The following is a 16,762-nucleotide window of genomic DNA, read 5'->3' as shown; positions in this document are numbered from 1 at the left end:
TGGGGGGCTGGTCTGGGCTGCGGCGAGTGTCGTGGTGTTGGCGTGTAACTGCCGCTAGTTTTTCTGCTTGCCTTTGATACGGATTAAACGCGCTGTTAATGCAAGTGCAAGCAGCCGTGTCCAGTTCTGCCGTGCTCCTTCCTTTTTTCTGCTGACGTGTGGACTAGCGCACTGCTCTTAAACCAGCCATTTGGTATGTTTGTGAAGATAATTTACTGTTTGCTTTGCGTCGCTGGTAAAGGAATGGGAGAACGTAGATTCTTGTATGAGGTCGTGGGTAAGCCACCCTGTGAAGTGGACCTAAGCTGAACTTCTGTCGTGGCTTGAGACCTAGAAGTGGAACTAGAAATGTGATTGTGTAAACACAATTTATATTAATAATGTGTTCTGGTAATGTTTGTACTGAAGGTTGGGTTTTTTTGATTACTTATAATTCAGTCACTTGAGCCCATATTAAACTAGATACTCTGTAGAGGGCAAAAGTTGGCATTTTTTTTCAAAATTAATTATGTTTACCTCAAAGTTCCACTTAACGCCACTGTGGGGACAGTTCAATGCTTCCAGTTTGATTTGTTTTGTGTGTATAATCTGAAGATAACCATAATGCTCTATCCCTGGCAGTGTTAAAGGCCAGGCTGGACAGAGCCTTGAGCAACCTGGTCTAGTGGGAGGTGTCCCTGTCCATGGCAGGGGGGTTGGAACTGGATGATCTTAAGGTCCTTTCCAGCCCAACCCATTCTATGATTCTGTAATGCTATTTCAGAATAAGCTTTCTAGTCATTGTGCTGTCATATCGTGAGATCATTTTGCAAAATCAGGAAGCAGGCTCAGGATTAGGGGCTAAGGAACAGATGAATGGCTGAAACGTTAGGAACAGTAGTCATTTGAACGTGGCTTTCCTCCCAGCTGGTGAGACTAAAAGACTTCTTAAGCTGTTTTACTTTTGGAACTTGTAGGTTAGAAGTTACTACAGATAAGTAAAGGCAAAAGCAGTAGGTTTTCAACCAGCACTGGCACTTTTATCAATAAAATAGTTAATTTGAAAGGCTGTGGCTGCTGCTATGCAGTTCTGGAGAGATACACTTTGTGTGTGTGTTAATATATATTTTTTTAGGAGAACCTAACATTTTTTTAAACTGTCAGCACTGGATTTTCCAAAGTGCAGTTCTACTTGTTTGTTTTGCTCCTTTATAAAGTCATTGTGATGATTAAAAAAAGTAAATATTCTTTGATCCTACATTTTCCATTACTGATAGGTTTTGATTTACAGTTTAGTCACAATGAGGCGAAGCTCAAGTATTGCTGGCAGCGCTGGTCGGCAGTCTATGATGGCACTGCGAGTGCAGGACAGTAACAAGATGGGTCTTCAAACACCTCAGATGTAAGTGTTGCTTATCTTGCGAAGAATAGGTATATAAAACTACGTCTAAAGAGATTTGCTGTAGTGTGTTTCAGTGTCTAAGTAGCAGCTGAAAAAATACATGAACAGCAAAAAGAAAACTTTCTGCAGCGAAGGACATTTGCACGAGTGATCCAGTTCTGCAAAAAAAATTTCTTTAATCTATTTGTACACCCACGATAGATCTCAAATTGTAGCACTTTTCCATATATATATTCTTTAGAGGTGGCTGCGGGGGGAGGGTATGTGTATGAAATGTATGCATATACAAAATATATGCATACTTACTTATCTTGCAGAAGTACTCATGATTGACAAATAATGCATTAAAATCAGCTGGCTTTTCTGAGATGCTGATACGCTGAAGATGCTTAGGCTTGTATGCATGTGTTTATATTTTTCTTACATGAGCAAAAGGTGAAATGGTAGAAATATTCATTTGGCTCCTCCCTATCCCTCAGGAAGGACAGAGGTACGTTTGGGAAGCTGAGCATGAGCAAACCTACACCTGGAACTTCGGAAAGGAAAGTCAGCTTTTTTGGCAAGAGGTATTAAGAGCTTTAGATCTCTGTAATGTAAATTAAAACAGTAACACTTCCACACAATGTTGTGTTCTTTCTCTTGTGATTGCTTTCATTACGGCGAGTAACGGACCTTAGGCGAGCAACCCTTCAGGTCTGCCATCCTCCATTCTTTGATCACTAAACAATAATGCTTGGAGTAGGAATTGTTCTGAGAGCTGTTCTTCCTCTTGAGAATGAGAAGCACTGGAGACCTTAAGAGATCCTCCATACATTTGCCCGTTTAAGGAAGGACAGTGTCTTCAGTAACTCTGCTTTAGGTTCTCCTATTTTCTGAAATGCAAACCTTCCAGAAGTCTATAATCTTTCAGCTTAGTTCATGGTTTTCTGTGTTCCAGTGTCTTGCAAGGATCTTCTTTCATAGGACACTGCTGTTGCAGGGAACTACTCCTTTTAAATATTCAGTCTTTATATTTTGTTCAATAAACTTAAGAAAATATTCACCTGGGATGCAGTAATCCCTCTGTTGAATGTGTGCATCATTGATTCCAGGTTGTTTTGTTTTTCCAGTCATCACAGGGAGAAACTTTCAGGCATCCCTTTGTATAACAAATGCAAAAGAAACATAAAAATGGCAATTGTAGTGACTTAAATACTTAGGGAGTCCTTCTTTATTTGTATTGTCACAAGAACTGTGTCTACTTTTTGTTCTTAGAACTAGTGGGGTTGGAGGCTCACGCAACAGTCAGTATGGTGTGTTTGGTACAGAAAAGATCAAGGATCCCAGGCCACTTCATGACAAGGCATTCATCCAACAATGTATCAAGCAGCTTTGTGAGGTAAACTTATTCTGAATGTATGTTGTTAGGCATAAAAGATGCTAATCAGAATATTTCTTTTTCATGGTTTCACCTTTAGATTTTTAGTGACTAATATGCCATGTTTCTTTCAGTTTCTTGCTGAGAATGGTTATGCCCATAATGTTTCCATGAAATCACTACAGTCTCCATCAGTTAAGGACTTTTTAAAAATCTTCACTTTTATCTATGGATTTCTTTGCCCTTCTTATGAATTGCCTGACTCCAAATTTGAAGAGGAAGTTCCCAAAGTTTTTAAAGAGCTTGGGTAAGATTATTATTATTAGTCTGTTATGTTAAATAGATATGACACAGCTAGAAAATTAAAAGCTAAGAATTCTGCATGATAGCTGGGGAGAATGCATGGGCTTCATTATTCCTTTGAAATGACAATGTTGTGATTACTTTGTTTAATTTTTGTTTAGCTCCAAGTTTACTCTCTGGACTAACTGATTCTCTGATTTCTCAGACTTTACTGTACATTTTGTACAGTACAGACTTTACTGAACATGCAGAACTTTAGGTTGCTGGAAGATTGCTTTGAAATGTAAAATCTAATTATTTGTCTTTATTTCTTTTAAACTTTGAAAAACAGACACAAATCTTCTACTCTCTTGAAGGGTTCAAGGCCAGGTTGGATAGGGCTTTGAGCAACCCGGTCTAGTGGAAAGTGTTCCTGCCCATTGCAAGGAGGTTGGAACCAGATGAGCCTCAAGGTCCTTTCCAACCTAAACCGGTCTATGATTCTATGGAAAGCTTTTAATCAGACTGTTCTGATTCATTCTGTTAAAATCCAAGAACTAAAAAAAAAAAAAAACCAAAAAAAAAAAATCCAAACAATTTCAGAATGTTTGATTAGTTAAAAATCACTTTTCCTGTAATTTCTCTGTACACTGTTGAAGCAGAGAGTAGAAATCATAAAAATGACCACTGAGGTAAAAAAAAAAAACACTAAGTAGCTGGATGTTGTAATCTCATTCAATAAAATCAGGAATGCACCAATGAGATTATTGTAATCTCATTCAATAAAATCAGTAATGCTTCCAACTTTCCAAGAAAGAAAATCCTCTGCTTGTTGATAATGGCGAATTTTTAGGTCTTATTAAAGTGAAGTGTAATTTGCTAAAAAATTCGAGCCCATGATGGTGTCAAAGCACCAGGACTCTTTAGATATATGTATAAATCTGTTCTGTTCACTTCTTGGTATTTTAATAAGATCTGGGTTTAACCTATAACATTTGGAACTGCTGACCTAACCAAGATGTTGAAAAGGAGGTTGTTCTCAAGAGGCTTTACTCTGCTGCACCAAGAGTGTAATCCTCCATAAAAAGACTTGTTTTGAGACCTCACTTTAAGTTTTCTTTTGAAAGTTAGAAAAAAGACTTAAGTAATTAATTTTTAAAGATTCTTAGCCTGAATGGATCATGAGTGCTTATTTATAACTATCAGTTTATCGGTAGCTTCCTGTTCTATGTTCTTGAAATAAATTTCCGCAGCAGTCAGTCTAAAGACAGAATAAAGTCTGCACTTATGTGCTCCTTAACAAACAGAAGATTGAGATAATGTCTGTAATTAGCATGTTGCATGTTTTTAGCATGTTAATACTTTGATATGTAACTGTTCTAAAATTCATTTCTGTAATTGCATGACATTAAGCTGATAATCAGCTGGTTTGTTTTCGAAGTGCCTTAGACCCAAGAAGCAAGAATCTTGCCCTCTAAGAACCAGGACTCTTGCGTATCAATTTGTTTTCATATGTTAAGAAATCTTGCAGGCTTGCACACCTATTTTGGAAGTCTAAACATCATCTTGACTATTACTCCCTCCCTCATGTTTGCCTTTCCTTTGAGGTCTTTGTCTCATCATGAATCACCTCATGCTTACAGGTTACCCACTCCTTTTTCCATAGTACTGCAGTGTCCATCCCTCCTCTGTAAGAGAGGATAAGGAGTGCATGAAGGGACTAAGGACTGTGTGAAGGAATAGTTTACATTGCTTTTGTATGAGGCTTTAATTGTTCCTAATATTTGAATATGCAAAAGTCCATTTTTTTTCAATCATTTCTTCAGTAGTGAGCCAGTAGAGGGAGGTGATTGTCCCACACTGTCCTGCCTTTAATATTGTGTGCAGTTTTGGGTACCTCAGTATAAGAAAGGCATCAAACTATTCAAGTGTATCCAGAGGAGGGTGTCCAAGATGGTGAAAGGCCTTGAGGGCAAGACTTATGAGGAGCAGCTGAAGTCACTTAGCCTGTTTAGCCTGGAGAAGAGGGCTGAGGGATGACCGTTGCAGTCTATGGCTTCCCCAAGAAGGGCAGCAGCGAGTGAGATGCTGATCCCCCCTCTGGTGACCAGGAGTAATACACAAGGAAATGGAACGAAGCTGTGTCAGAGGAGGCTCAGATTGGACATAAGAAATAGACTTTTTACCAAGAGGGTGGTCGCTTACTGGAACAGGCTCCCCAGGAAAGTGGTCACAGCACCAACACTGTCAGAGTTCAAGGAGTATCTGGACAATGCTTAGTCATATGGTTTAGTTTTAGTAGTCCTGCAAGGAGCAGGGAGTTGGACTCAGTTTTGATGGGTCAATTCCAACTTGAAATATTCTTTGAATTACAAAATAAACCCGTGGTAATTGAATAGTGTTGTGAGAACTCAGCTTACCTCCTTTGATGTACAGTATAAAGTACAATTGAGTTTGCTCTTCATCTGTGCCTTGATCTACATGTAAATTGTTGCTTTTATGTCTACTCGTTTATCACTGTTTGCCACAGCTATAAAAAATGTATTTTCTTTGGCCTTGTAGGTACCCCTTTGCTTTGTCAAAAAGCTCCATGTACACAGTGGGAGCACCACACACGTGGCCTCAGATTGTGGCAGCTTTGGTGTGGTTAATTGATTGTGTCAAGGTAACATTTGTTCTTTTTAAGCCAAATGTTTCCACTTTTGGGGCTGGAATGTTTGTTCAATACAGATCTCTTAAATGCTTTCTAAATATTTCTTTGGTATTTATATAAAGAAAAAAAGTAGGTGTTCTTACCTGCTGTCTGGGAACTAGTCCTTAGCCTTACTTTTAGTACTGAGTTTTTAATGTTAAGTTATGGTGGGTTTTTTAACTGTGTGCACTGGATAAATTTGTGTATGAGAGAGGTGGAGGGAGATGGTAACTTACATATAAAAATGTGAAAAGGGAATGGATGTATTCATGCATCTTCAGTGCTTATTATCTTGTGAGATCTGCCATCTTCTACGTTTGAAATCTAAAGATGGAATTTTCAATAGCAATTATTCAAGTGTTCTGTGATCGTTTTACAGAATGTGGTAGGTTTGTGTTTGGGAGCAGTTTGTTCAGTTGTTTTTTAAAGGGCTAACTCTGCTGCTGCAGCTCGGGTCTGAACAAAATTTGGAATCTGTGACAAGTTCACTGCTGAATTGGTCACACGTAAAAATACCATCTTTTATGCTGAAAAGGTACATTTGGCTTAGCAAGGCAATTTGTCAGTGTTGAATTTGGAGTTAATGCCTCTTCACCTTTTAATTCAACTAAACACAGGTTTACATCCTGATGTGATTGTTCACATTCTGAAGCAGCATCTTTACACCCACTTGCTGAAATCGTAATCCAGTGTTACTCTGCTTCTTATCACTAACATGAAACTAATATGAAAACTAATGGAGATCTTCACACTTGCTCTTTGTATGCACCTGTGCCTTTCAGTTGTATGCTGCCGTGAAGGAAAATGCGCCATCGTTTGATGATGGACAGAACAGGGGAGGAGAGACAGATGATGGAATTTTACATAGTAAGGTACCATGATTATCAGCTGTTCAATGAATTTTTCCATATGCTGTAACAACACAAATATGATAACAACAATTTTGTCTGAATTTATATATTCTGTTCTGATTTCAGATTTATCATAGATTATTAGTACTACTCAGTTTTAACTCAGGGTCAGCCCATAACAGATGTTTGGAAGGGGTTATATGATATGCAAAAAAAATCAAATAGTAATTTTGAACTAAGGTTACAAACCTAACAGTTGACAAGTAAAAGTGATTTAAAACTAAATGTGTGCTTATACCCTGATACATATGCACATATGTTGAAACAAAATTTACAATACTGTTGTAATTGCTTCTGAAAGATCTGTAATTTAAAGTATCAAGTAAATTCTTGCATAACCTTTCTTTTATTTCTAGATCAGTACTTTTGACATCTGCATATCTCAAGTATAGTGGTCATATTTAGGTCTGTTAAACAGACCTACCGTTTTCATAAACTAGCATGAAAGCATCATATGCTTCAAGATAATAAATTCGCAAATGTTGTATCTACTGTTATTGTAAGGTATTGCAGAAAAATGTATCGAGTATTTCCAGACCTTTCTTAATGTGAATTCTAGATGTCACCTGCTGCCAGTATATAATCTGTTGACATTCTATGTTTTAAGGGAGGGAAAAATGTTGCGGTTTTGGGGGGGTTTGTTTGTTTTTGTTGGGTTTTTTACGGAAGTGTGGTCAAACCAGTGAAAGATATTTTTGATGTCAGTTCAGTCCCATTGGTTGTGTAGATTTAGACTATATAGATATTTTACAGCCCTTTGAATTATTGAAATGAAAACTTTTTAAACTGTTTTCAGGTTTTCATGGATTATTGCGTGAAGTGCTATGAGCAGTTCATGAAAGGGGGAGATACTTTTGAAGAATTGGATGCAGAAGTGCAGTCAAAATTAAGTAAGCTTTCATGCTTTAATGAAGTGTTTGTGTTACTGGTTTCTTACATCCTTGTAAAGTGAGCAAAACTGCTGCGAGTGAAAGTGATCTGAAGTAGGGGAAGCCAAAATTCTGAAATAACTTTCAGTCACTTTGACTCATATTCTTTTCTTTTTTTTTTTTCTTTTTAATGCATTTTTACTACTCTGGACAGATGGGTCATGCTCTACTATCAGCTATACCTGTACAATCCTGTTGTTTTCATGGCTTTGTGACACCAAAGCAATATACAGTTCTTCAGATACAAATTCCCTCTATGCAGATGTTCTTGTTTTTGTGACAAAATTAACAGTTAAAAAAAGAAAAATATTACCAGAGGGTGCACATTTGATGAGTAAGGAAGTTCAGCTTCTAAAAGCTCTGAAAACAGCTTGCAAGAGTTCCGAACTCTGTTGTTAAGGTTCCCATGCAGCCATGCTTATCTTCAGGGAGATGGAAAAGTATTAATTTTTTTTTTACTTATTCATTTCATCACCTACAGAAATGAAAACAGAGTATGAGAACAAGGAGGAAAAGTAGTTCCTGCTTTGTGCCCTACTATGAAAAGCCAGACTAAGGACACTTCTATTGCAAACTGGAGTCATCAGTTGGAGACATTATAAGCTACCAGACTGTTGCTAGATATTAGTAGGAAAAAGTAAACATGGCATTGTTTAGCAAACACTGGAGGAAGTAAGGGAAAAAGGTGTCTCAAGAGGCAAGGAAGTATGTGAATGAGAAAGGAGTATACAAATCAGCTTACCTTGTGAACCTGGAATAGATGGAACTTACCTAACAAACACTATCCTGTAGTGTGGGCTATATGACAGTTTGGAAACGAATCTCACATGAGCAATTTTGACCTCTTAAGAAACAAGTTTTTCAGTCCTCACTTTGTATCTTGTTTGTTTGGGATTTTTTGCCTATTTGCTTTGTAATGGAAGCGTGTAGGGTTTTTCTGATGGTTTTGTTAGTTGTTTTGTTTGGGTTTGTTTGTTGGTGGTTTTGTTTCCTTAAAATATTTGTCCAGATAAATGGGCATTTACTGTGCTGAAGCTAAAGCATGGATACTCAGATTAGGTGATGTTATTCAGTGACATTAACTTGTAACTTCCACCCTCTTTTCCACCTCTCCAGAGGATTTATTTAATATAGATGCATTCCAGATAGAAAGTTTAGCAGCTGACAACAAAAGGCTTCATGAAGAGATTGCAAGACTAGAAAAAGAAAAGGAAAATGAGCCGGTTAGTAAAATGTGTCTATACTTGTTTATATGGTGGAGTTGCATTTTCTGTTATTAACCACTGTTGATTGTTGTTAAGCAAAAGTGCTGATGATATATTAAAAAGTGGAAAATTATTATAAGTGCTCTAAGAGATTTTAATTAGGCTAGGTTATTACAGACTCTGTACCATTATAGTACTGTGGAATTTTCAGTCACTGATATTATGCAGATATTCAGTTAACAAAATCTTGCATTGACTGAAATGTTAATAAAATAGTTGGACCACCTTTTTTTTTTTTTTCCTGAACTTCAACATTTTTTCTTCAAAACATGTTGGTATGAGAGCTCCTTATGGGTCAGAAGAACTCTTTATAAGACTAAGTACTAATATGACAAAAGGTAGTGGCCTCAGATTGAAAGAGGGTAGATTTAGGTGAGATATTAGCAAGAAAATCTTCACTATGGGTTTGGTGAGGCACTGGAACAGGTGCCCAGAGTAGCCATGGCTGCCCCATCCCTGGCATTGTTCAAGGCAAGGTTGGACGGGGCTTTGAGCAACCTGGTCTAGTGGAAGGTGTTCCTGCCCATGGCAGGGGGCTTGGAACTGAGTGATCTTTAACAATTCCATTGACTCAACAGTAACAATTTATTTTAGGGAAAGTTTCTTGTTTGAAAAGTTGGATTGATTCTCCTGTTTAATACATCAGGAGTTCAAAAATGCTTTAGTGGCTGTGCAGCTGGCTAATTGAGACTCCTGGCTACTGTGCAAAATGTGTTGCTTGTGTTTCTAGCTTCCCGTAGATTTCTGCCCTTTGTCTATTATTATACTTAAGCTGTGAATTACCTGTAGTAAGAAATTTATCAATGCAGTGCCTGATGCAAATCAAAGAATAAACGTAGGAACTAAGGTACAAGCCATATTTTCAGACCTTTTATTGCTTAAAGATATTGCTTAACATGACTCAGCTGTCACAGGCAAAATTTATTAGATTTCTTTAATTTTATGTTTATACTATTGAAGTTGACTAATTAACTTATTGTCTTGTCTGGAAAGTAAGATCATTATTTTAGAATAATATAATAATGGCTGTTCTTTCAACCCATTAACTAGGATCGTAGAGTATCACTACGAAATGTGAAAGCATCTCTTCAATCAGATGTCCAGAAATACCAGGCTTACTTAGCTAATCTGGAATCTCATATAGCCATCCTTGATCAAAAAAAGGAAGGTGTGAATGAGGAAGTTGAGACAGCAGGTAAGAAGGTTTTGGTCACATGTACAATAGTGAAGCTAGAAATAGGTTTAAAATAATTGTAAATCTCGGTGTCAGGACAGAGAGATACTTAGTGTATGAAGATGGCACAAATAACTTTGCAAAATGGATTGCTAGTAGAGATTGGTTTTTGGCTGATAGCTGCTTGTACACTGGAGTAATGACATACAGTTATTTACTAATAAAAATACAGAGAGATGAAGTTTAACTATATAGGCTGGTATTTTACATACATTTAACAAGTGTTTTGTAAACTTAGAAATGGAAGTAGAAGCAATGAAGCAGGAGAATGCCCGGCTCCAGCACATCTTTGATAACCAAAAGTACTCAGTTGCGGACATTGAGAGAATAAATCATGAGAGAAATGAGTTGCAGCAAACCATTAACAAGCTGACTAAGGAAGTAGAGGCAGAAGAACATCAGCTGTGGAATGAAGAGCTGAAATATGCTAGGAGTAAAGAGGCGGTATGTGAAAACCCTACTACACTGAGTAGTAGTGGGGTGGTTATCAGTTTTCATACAAGCTTAAACCTGGGACTTGGACTATTGATAACTTCTTTCCTAAATAATCTTAACAGCAGCATAGATATGTCTTAATAGCCTAAAGTGACAAGAATGGCTTCTGTTCGTGATCTTGCTGAAAAAACACTAGATGTTTGTTTTATTGGGTTCCCCCCCCATTTCTGTTTCGAGCATAATGGAACTGTATTTCCTTTTTTTTTTTTTTTTTTTTTTTGCCTGCATCATAAGGATGCTAGAATATGCAGCACTGTCAGGTCTCACTGTTAAGGCATCAAGAACTTTTATAACATTAGCAGTTTCAGGCTAATATTAAGATTTCATGGCAAGGAATTAATGCAAAATTAGAGCTTTAAATCAGTATCCACATGCATTTAGGACCAGATTGATTCCTTATATGAAAGGTCTAATAGATTTTAAGGGACAGATTCATTCCCTCAAACAGATGAAAAGATGTGGGCCTGTAAGTGGTGGGATTTAAAAGCTTCTTATTTGCTGGATGGAGAACTAAGGAACTTGCATTTGGCAGGGTTAACCTTTATCAAACACTTCCACAGTATGAAGAATTTAACTTAATAATACCAAGTATGAAGCACATAACTAAAAAATACTTGGTTTTCGGTGTTTTCATGTAAATGGCACTCATTAATCAGAACATAGAGCATTTAATAAGCTTCTGCTAGAGGTGTGCTCAAGTGTTATTAGTATATGTGGCCTTTCCTGTCAAAACTAGCAAGGAAAGCATACCAACATGATGACTGATCAGTTTTAGTTATTTGTATTATTTTCAAGCATTTTTTTCCTTCCTTGTCAACTGATCCTCAAAAAGCTGAGGCAGTAAAAAAATACAGCAGTTGAGTAGGGGAAAAAAAACAGGTGAAACCATTCACTCTTACCCATACACACTGGAAACCTTCAAGAGCAAATTCTGAAAGAATCATAAACCAGGACTTAATCTAAGCAGTGCAAGCTGCTGGACTGTAAGTACATACATCTTTTCCATACTGTGGCATGACATGGAATCATATTTCTATGCAGCAACTCAGGCACCTGTTTAAAGCTCTATACGTGTAATTTTTTCAAAGCTTTTCACTTACTTTTTCTGTATTATTTTTGCCCTTTTCTCCTCTGAACAGATCGAAATGCAACTGGCGGAGTACCATAAACTGGCTCGAAAGCTGAAATTAATTCCAGTAAGTGCTGAGAATTCCAAAGGCCATGACTTTGAGATTCAGTTTAATCCTGATGCAGGACCAAGTTGCCTAGTCAAATACAGAACTCAGATCAAGGTGAGTAGACTCAACACTAAATATTTCTGTTACCACTCATAAAAAAAAAAAAAAAAACATTTCTTTGGAAATGCTGGAAAGGTCTCTCTTAACCTTTCGATGAAACTTCATTGAAAAAGCTTGTGATGCATTGCCATAACTGCATTATAATATAAGAAGGAAAATTGCTGTTGAAGGGTGTAGCAGCCTAAATGAAAACAGGAGAGGGAGGAGATACACTGAGGTATATCTTAGTTCAAACTAAAAAACTGCATTAACCAGATCTTGTATGTGTATTACAGGGTCCCCTTATGGAGATCATAAACCAGACTGAGGAAGAAATTAGGAAAGCTACTCAGCAGAAAATGGCTTTGGAAGATACTCTGGAACAGGTCTGTTGGTTAATGAAGATTAGGACTAAGATACTGTAATGTCACCTGCTGTTTTCATTTGGCCTTTTGTATGGGTGAAGTGTGGTGTGGTGGGTTGGTTTTGTTGAATTTGTTGTTGTTGTTGGGTGGGGGGTAGAAGGGGGGTGCTGTGAGAAGATTGCTTTAATTATGGTGGAACCTAAAAGTTTCTGTGAGACTTACAGTCTCCTTCTGTTGGTTTAAATAATATATATTCCCTGCATTGAAGATTATGCAGTTTACATGTATTTGGCCATAAACATTGGAAACATTTGGTTTTAATAAGCTGCCGTTCCAATCTGTTGTGTGGCTTACCATCGCTGACACATTGTCATGAGGAAGATTTTTAGCAATATTGGTTTCAGGATGGTTTAAATATTTCTTGGCTACCACATGTTGCTTGTGATGGCATGGGTTTATATGCTGGAATTCTTTTTCAATTATATTTTCTTGGTCATGTTTTTATTTTAGATGAATGTAATGGTAGCTGACAAGAAAAGCAGTGTGAAAACACTAAAAGAAGAAGCTGAAAAGCTGGATGATCTTTACCGTCAGAAGCTTAAGGTAGAACTTTTTATTGGTTAATGACAATCTATCCTTGATCCTTAATCTTTATACATAAGTTTTAGGTTTGCATTCTTGTTTGGACCTCTGGCCTTACCTTGTTACGTACTTCTTGATGGATTCTTTAATTCTTTTCAGAAATATTTCTGTGCTACCTTAAGTGAGTCAGTTTTCACTTTCTTGTAAGAGAATCTGGCATCATACTTCAGCAGATTCTCTAAGTCATTAACTATTACGTCCAGTATTAAAAGTAGTGGCAATCATCTCCTGACCTCAGGACTTCTCAACGCATGTGCTTGAAGGAGATTTTAGAGTGAGGGAGTGGCTGCTTCAGTACCTCCCAACTATCAGCATGGCTTTGGTGAGGCTGTGGTGCCCAGGAGAAAAATGCTTTTTGAACTAATCTAGTGTCTCATATAACTGCTCTTCTAAATCAAATTCATGAGCTATAACCAAAACACAGGGTTATTTCATTGCTAATGTCTGCTTAGGTGGCTGAGACGATCAATTTAGTTTATACTTTATGTTTGGGGGATGTCATTGTTTTCTTAGTTCTGAATTTGGAGTTAATTGTTTGAATTCTGAATTCAAGTATCCGAATGTAATCGGGTAATATAAGTGAGGGAAAAAATCCTAATTATTCCTGAGTTGTGCAATTCATTTCTTTTTTTCTCTTATGTTTATAGGAGGCAGAAGAGGAAGAGCAAAAATGTGCAAGTGAACTGGAATTGTTAGAGAAGCATAAGCAATTACTTGAGAGCGGTGTCAATGAAGGTCTCAGTGAAGCCACAAATGAATTGCACGATCTGCAGCGAAAGTAAGGCCCATAACTTTTAGCTGTTTGTGTAGCTTATTTGGGGATTTATGTGTTCTAAGGATAAAGGCATTTTCTTGAATCCTAGCATAAAATTCCTTGCTGAGCTGGTGTCCATTTCAGTATATTAATTTCACAAATTCACAATTGAAAGATTTTTCTCCTCCACATTTAGTGTTTTGCTGTAATATTTCTCTGCTGTATCAGAACTCCTGATACCCATGTAATATTTTTTCATATATATGGTTGTAGTAAAGAAATCAGCTTGTTTCCAAACTTATGTGACAGCTACATTTTTACAGCCCTACAGTCTGAAAAAACTGTTCTGACTCTAAGGCACTTTGTTTCTTACTGGTTAGCACAATATGATCCTTTTTCTTCTAACTTGGGTATTAATATATAAATTTATATTGGTTCAAGTTGAGACTAATAGAAAATCTTTATGGCTAAGGATGACAATATATCAGTATTGAAGTGATTGTCTTAGATGGCAGGAACTTAATAATTATGGACATGACTTTGAATGTCTTTACTTCTCAGGTATCAAGTTGCTCTGCAAACAAAAACAGAAGAGAGAAGGAAAGCTGGTGATAACTTGCATCGTCTTTTGGAAGTCATTGCTAGTCATGTACTATCTACAGAGGTAAGCTAAAACTTGATATTCCTAATTAATTCTTCCTAGAAACATCTGCAACTGCAGCTAAATGAACAGAAATTTGAACTTACTCTTTCCAATAAAGTAACAGTTATTTTAGAGCTGCTCCACTGAGTCTGTGGATTCTAGTTAAATAAATTTGTTGACAAAACCTTCGGCACAAATAATCAAAGCTGATCACTAAGTTTCAGCAGTAACATCCTGTCAGGTTTAATCGGCTTCTAGCAGGCAACTTTCAGTTAAGCATTTAACTGAAATCACTTAACCTGTGCAATGACTGCTTAAAATGCTTTAGCAGAACCAGTTCAATAGAGACCATGATCTAATAAACTTTCTATAACTCTTCTAGAAATATCTTGAGGAACAGAATGTGAAAATTGAGAAAGACCATAAGGAATTCATGTCTGAAGATCTGTTGTCAACCTTGACAGGAATTCTAGACAGTTATAAAAAGAAGGCTGAAAGTCTGTAATTACCAAAAAGGTGAAGATGAAACTTTCTGAAGCTCTCGTATCGTACCTTATAAAAGGACGAGTCTTTCTTGTGTTCAGCAGCAGAACTGGTTTTAAGTGTAAAGAAATGTTTTTATGAATTTCCTTTGTTATATGGGCACAAATACGTTTAAAAAATTAACCAATATATTTACATTTTCTTAGAAAAGGCTTTGCTTACACTTCCTCCTTGCTATGTATTAAACATAATTACTAACATCTGTTAAAAGACAACTGTGGAACAACTAAATTTTTTTTTCTTTATAATAAAATATTTTATTTCCTGGGAACATTAGTAAGACCAAAAGTACAGTTAACTTGTTACAGTAACAAATCAGAGTGGACTTAAAGATAGAACCACAAGTAACAGCACAAATGCAGAGGGTAGTGACAACTTGAAATACTGCTACTTAAAAATAACTACTGGTTTTTGTAAATGTGTAATATTTCTAACTGAAAAAAGTTATGCTTTCCCTTTTAGAGTATAGCTTGTGCATTTCCTAATATACATATATAGTTAGCACACACGCATGACTGCATATCCATCCCTAAGCCTTCCTTTTAGTAGCAAGACCAAATGTGAGTGTATTTCAGCCTCCATCTTGTTCAGTTATCTATGAAACTGCCTCAAGACCCCTCTTACATAAGATATTTTTTTTAACCAAAACCTCTTTGAAAAGATCAGGAGTTACAGTCTTGTAAATAGTCTATAGGAAGATAATCAGTTTGAAAGCAAAGTTCTGTCTCTAACTACTCATAGTCCCAGATGAAACCTCACTGTACTACTTAAATCTATCTCTGGTTTACACATTCTAGTAGGGCAGCATGCGAATTCTGGCAGTCCAGCTAGTCAGTTGTAGATTTTGTTAATGTTAGATGCATCAAAATGGTCCAAAACGAGTCTGCATTCTTAGAACAGTAGGACAGGCTCTGTTTTATTTATTTTTCTTCCTCAGGAAAGTAGCAGTAAAATTAGGGCATGGGGAACTCCATTCCAAATACATTGAAGAAAATGTAAACCATCTCTCGAACATGTACTTCTTTGTCAGTGCTATGTGGAAGTAGTACCTTCCTTACTCTGTATATACTTTGTGTTTAAAAATGTAATAAAAATTCAGCATTTATGTCTTGGTTAGTTTAGTTTATGGTAGCATTTTTTAATAGAAGTACTGAAGTATTCCAGTGTTTTTAGGAGTTCACTGATTAAAAAAGAAAAAAGATAAAAACAACTTTGCAGTCTGAAAAAAGGGGTTTAGCAGCCAGTAGCTAAATGAAGTTGTTCCTCAATTCTATAATGAGGTACAATATTTGAATGAAACACAGATCCCTAGGATATACAGCAAAACTTAAGCTGGACTGAAACTTAATTTGAATGCAGACTGCAAATTGAAACCGAATTGTCCTTAGTTCTAGACTATGTTTGCAAAGGATATATAAATCTCTAACATAGTGTGTGAATCTTCTGGCTCTGGTATAATTTGTTTCAGATATTATGATAATCATAGCATTATTTAAGCTTCTAATGTTCTGTTCTTTTGTTGTACTGCAGACATTTAATTTGATAGCTATAAAAGTTTTCTGCCAGGTGGGAAATATTTCTGTTTCCTTCTGTGATCCTCTTTCATTATACCTTTACAGACTTGTTTTCTGTAACAGCCTAGTCCTTATAAAATCCCAGTACCTTCTCTTTCAGGGCTTTCTAAAGCAATATTCTTCTAATTGAGGAAAACTGTGACCCACACAAAAAATCATGTTCCTCTAAAATACGTGTTTACTTCGGGGCTACTGATAGCTGTTTGTGCTTCTGTAACTGATTGTTCTGTTCATTAGTATCCATGGGTTCTTTACCATGTGAGGTAGTCAGTAAACTGAGTAAATGAAAGCACAGTAAATGTTAATTACAAGGACTGATACCAACCCAAGGGAAATAGATTAAAGAATCAAGGTCATGAGAACTTTTTCAAGTACTGGCAAATGTAATATTCTAAAATTAGCCTTCAGTAATAAAAAG

The 16,762-nt window shown here is 36.6% G+C and overlaps 1 protein-coding gene across 1 annotated transcript; it reads left to right on the top strand.

Annotated features, from left to right (window-relative positions):
• The first annotated feature begins 4 nt into the window (after positions 1-4).
• NDC80 (NDC80 kinetochore complex component) lies at positions 5-15,853 on the top strand. Its single transcript, XM_061356383.1, has 17 exons — positions 5-193; positions 1,271-1,381; positions 1,861-1,947; positions 2,636-2,759; positions 2,873-3,045; positions 5,583-5,685; positions 6,495-6,584; positions 7,420-7,513; positions 8,669-8,775; positions 9,868-10,012; positions 10,290-10,495; positions 11,686-11,838; positions 12,120-12,209; positions 12,699-12,791; positions 13,478-13,608; positions 14,146-14,248; positions 14,610-15,853. Exons 2-17 carry the CDS (start codon positions 1,281-1,283, stop codon positions 14,730-14,732), a joined length of 1,923 nt encoding a protein of 640 aa, XP_061212367.1. The 5' UTR covers positions 5-193; positions 1,271-1,280; the 3' UTR covers positions 14,733-15,853.
• The last annotated feature ends 909 nt before the right edge of the window (positions 15,854-16,762 follow it).

This window comes from Neopsephotus bourkii, unplaced genomic scaffold, assembly GCF_033783945.1.
Source record: "Neopsephotus bourkii isolate Nb327-2 ecotype Australia unplaced genomic scaffold, CSIRO-AGI_Nbou_v1 NB_846, whole genome shotgun sequence".
Classification (NCBI taxonomy): Eukaryota; Metazoa; Chordata; class Aves; order Psittaciformes; family Psittacidae; genus Neopsephotus; species Neopsephotus bourkii.
This window is presented reverse-complemented; position numbering and strand designations above follow the sequence as displayed.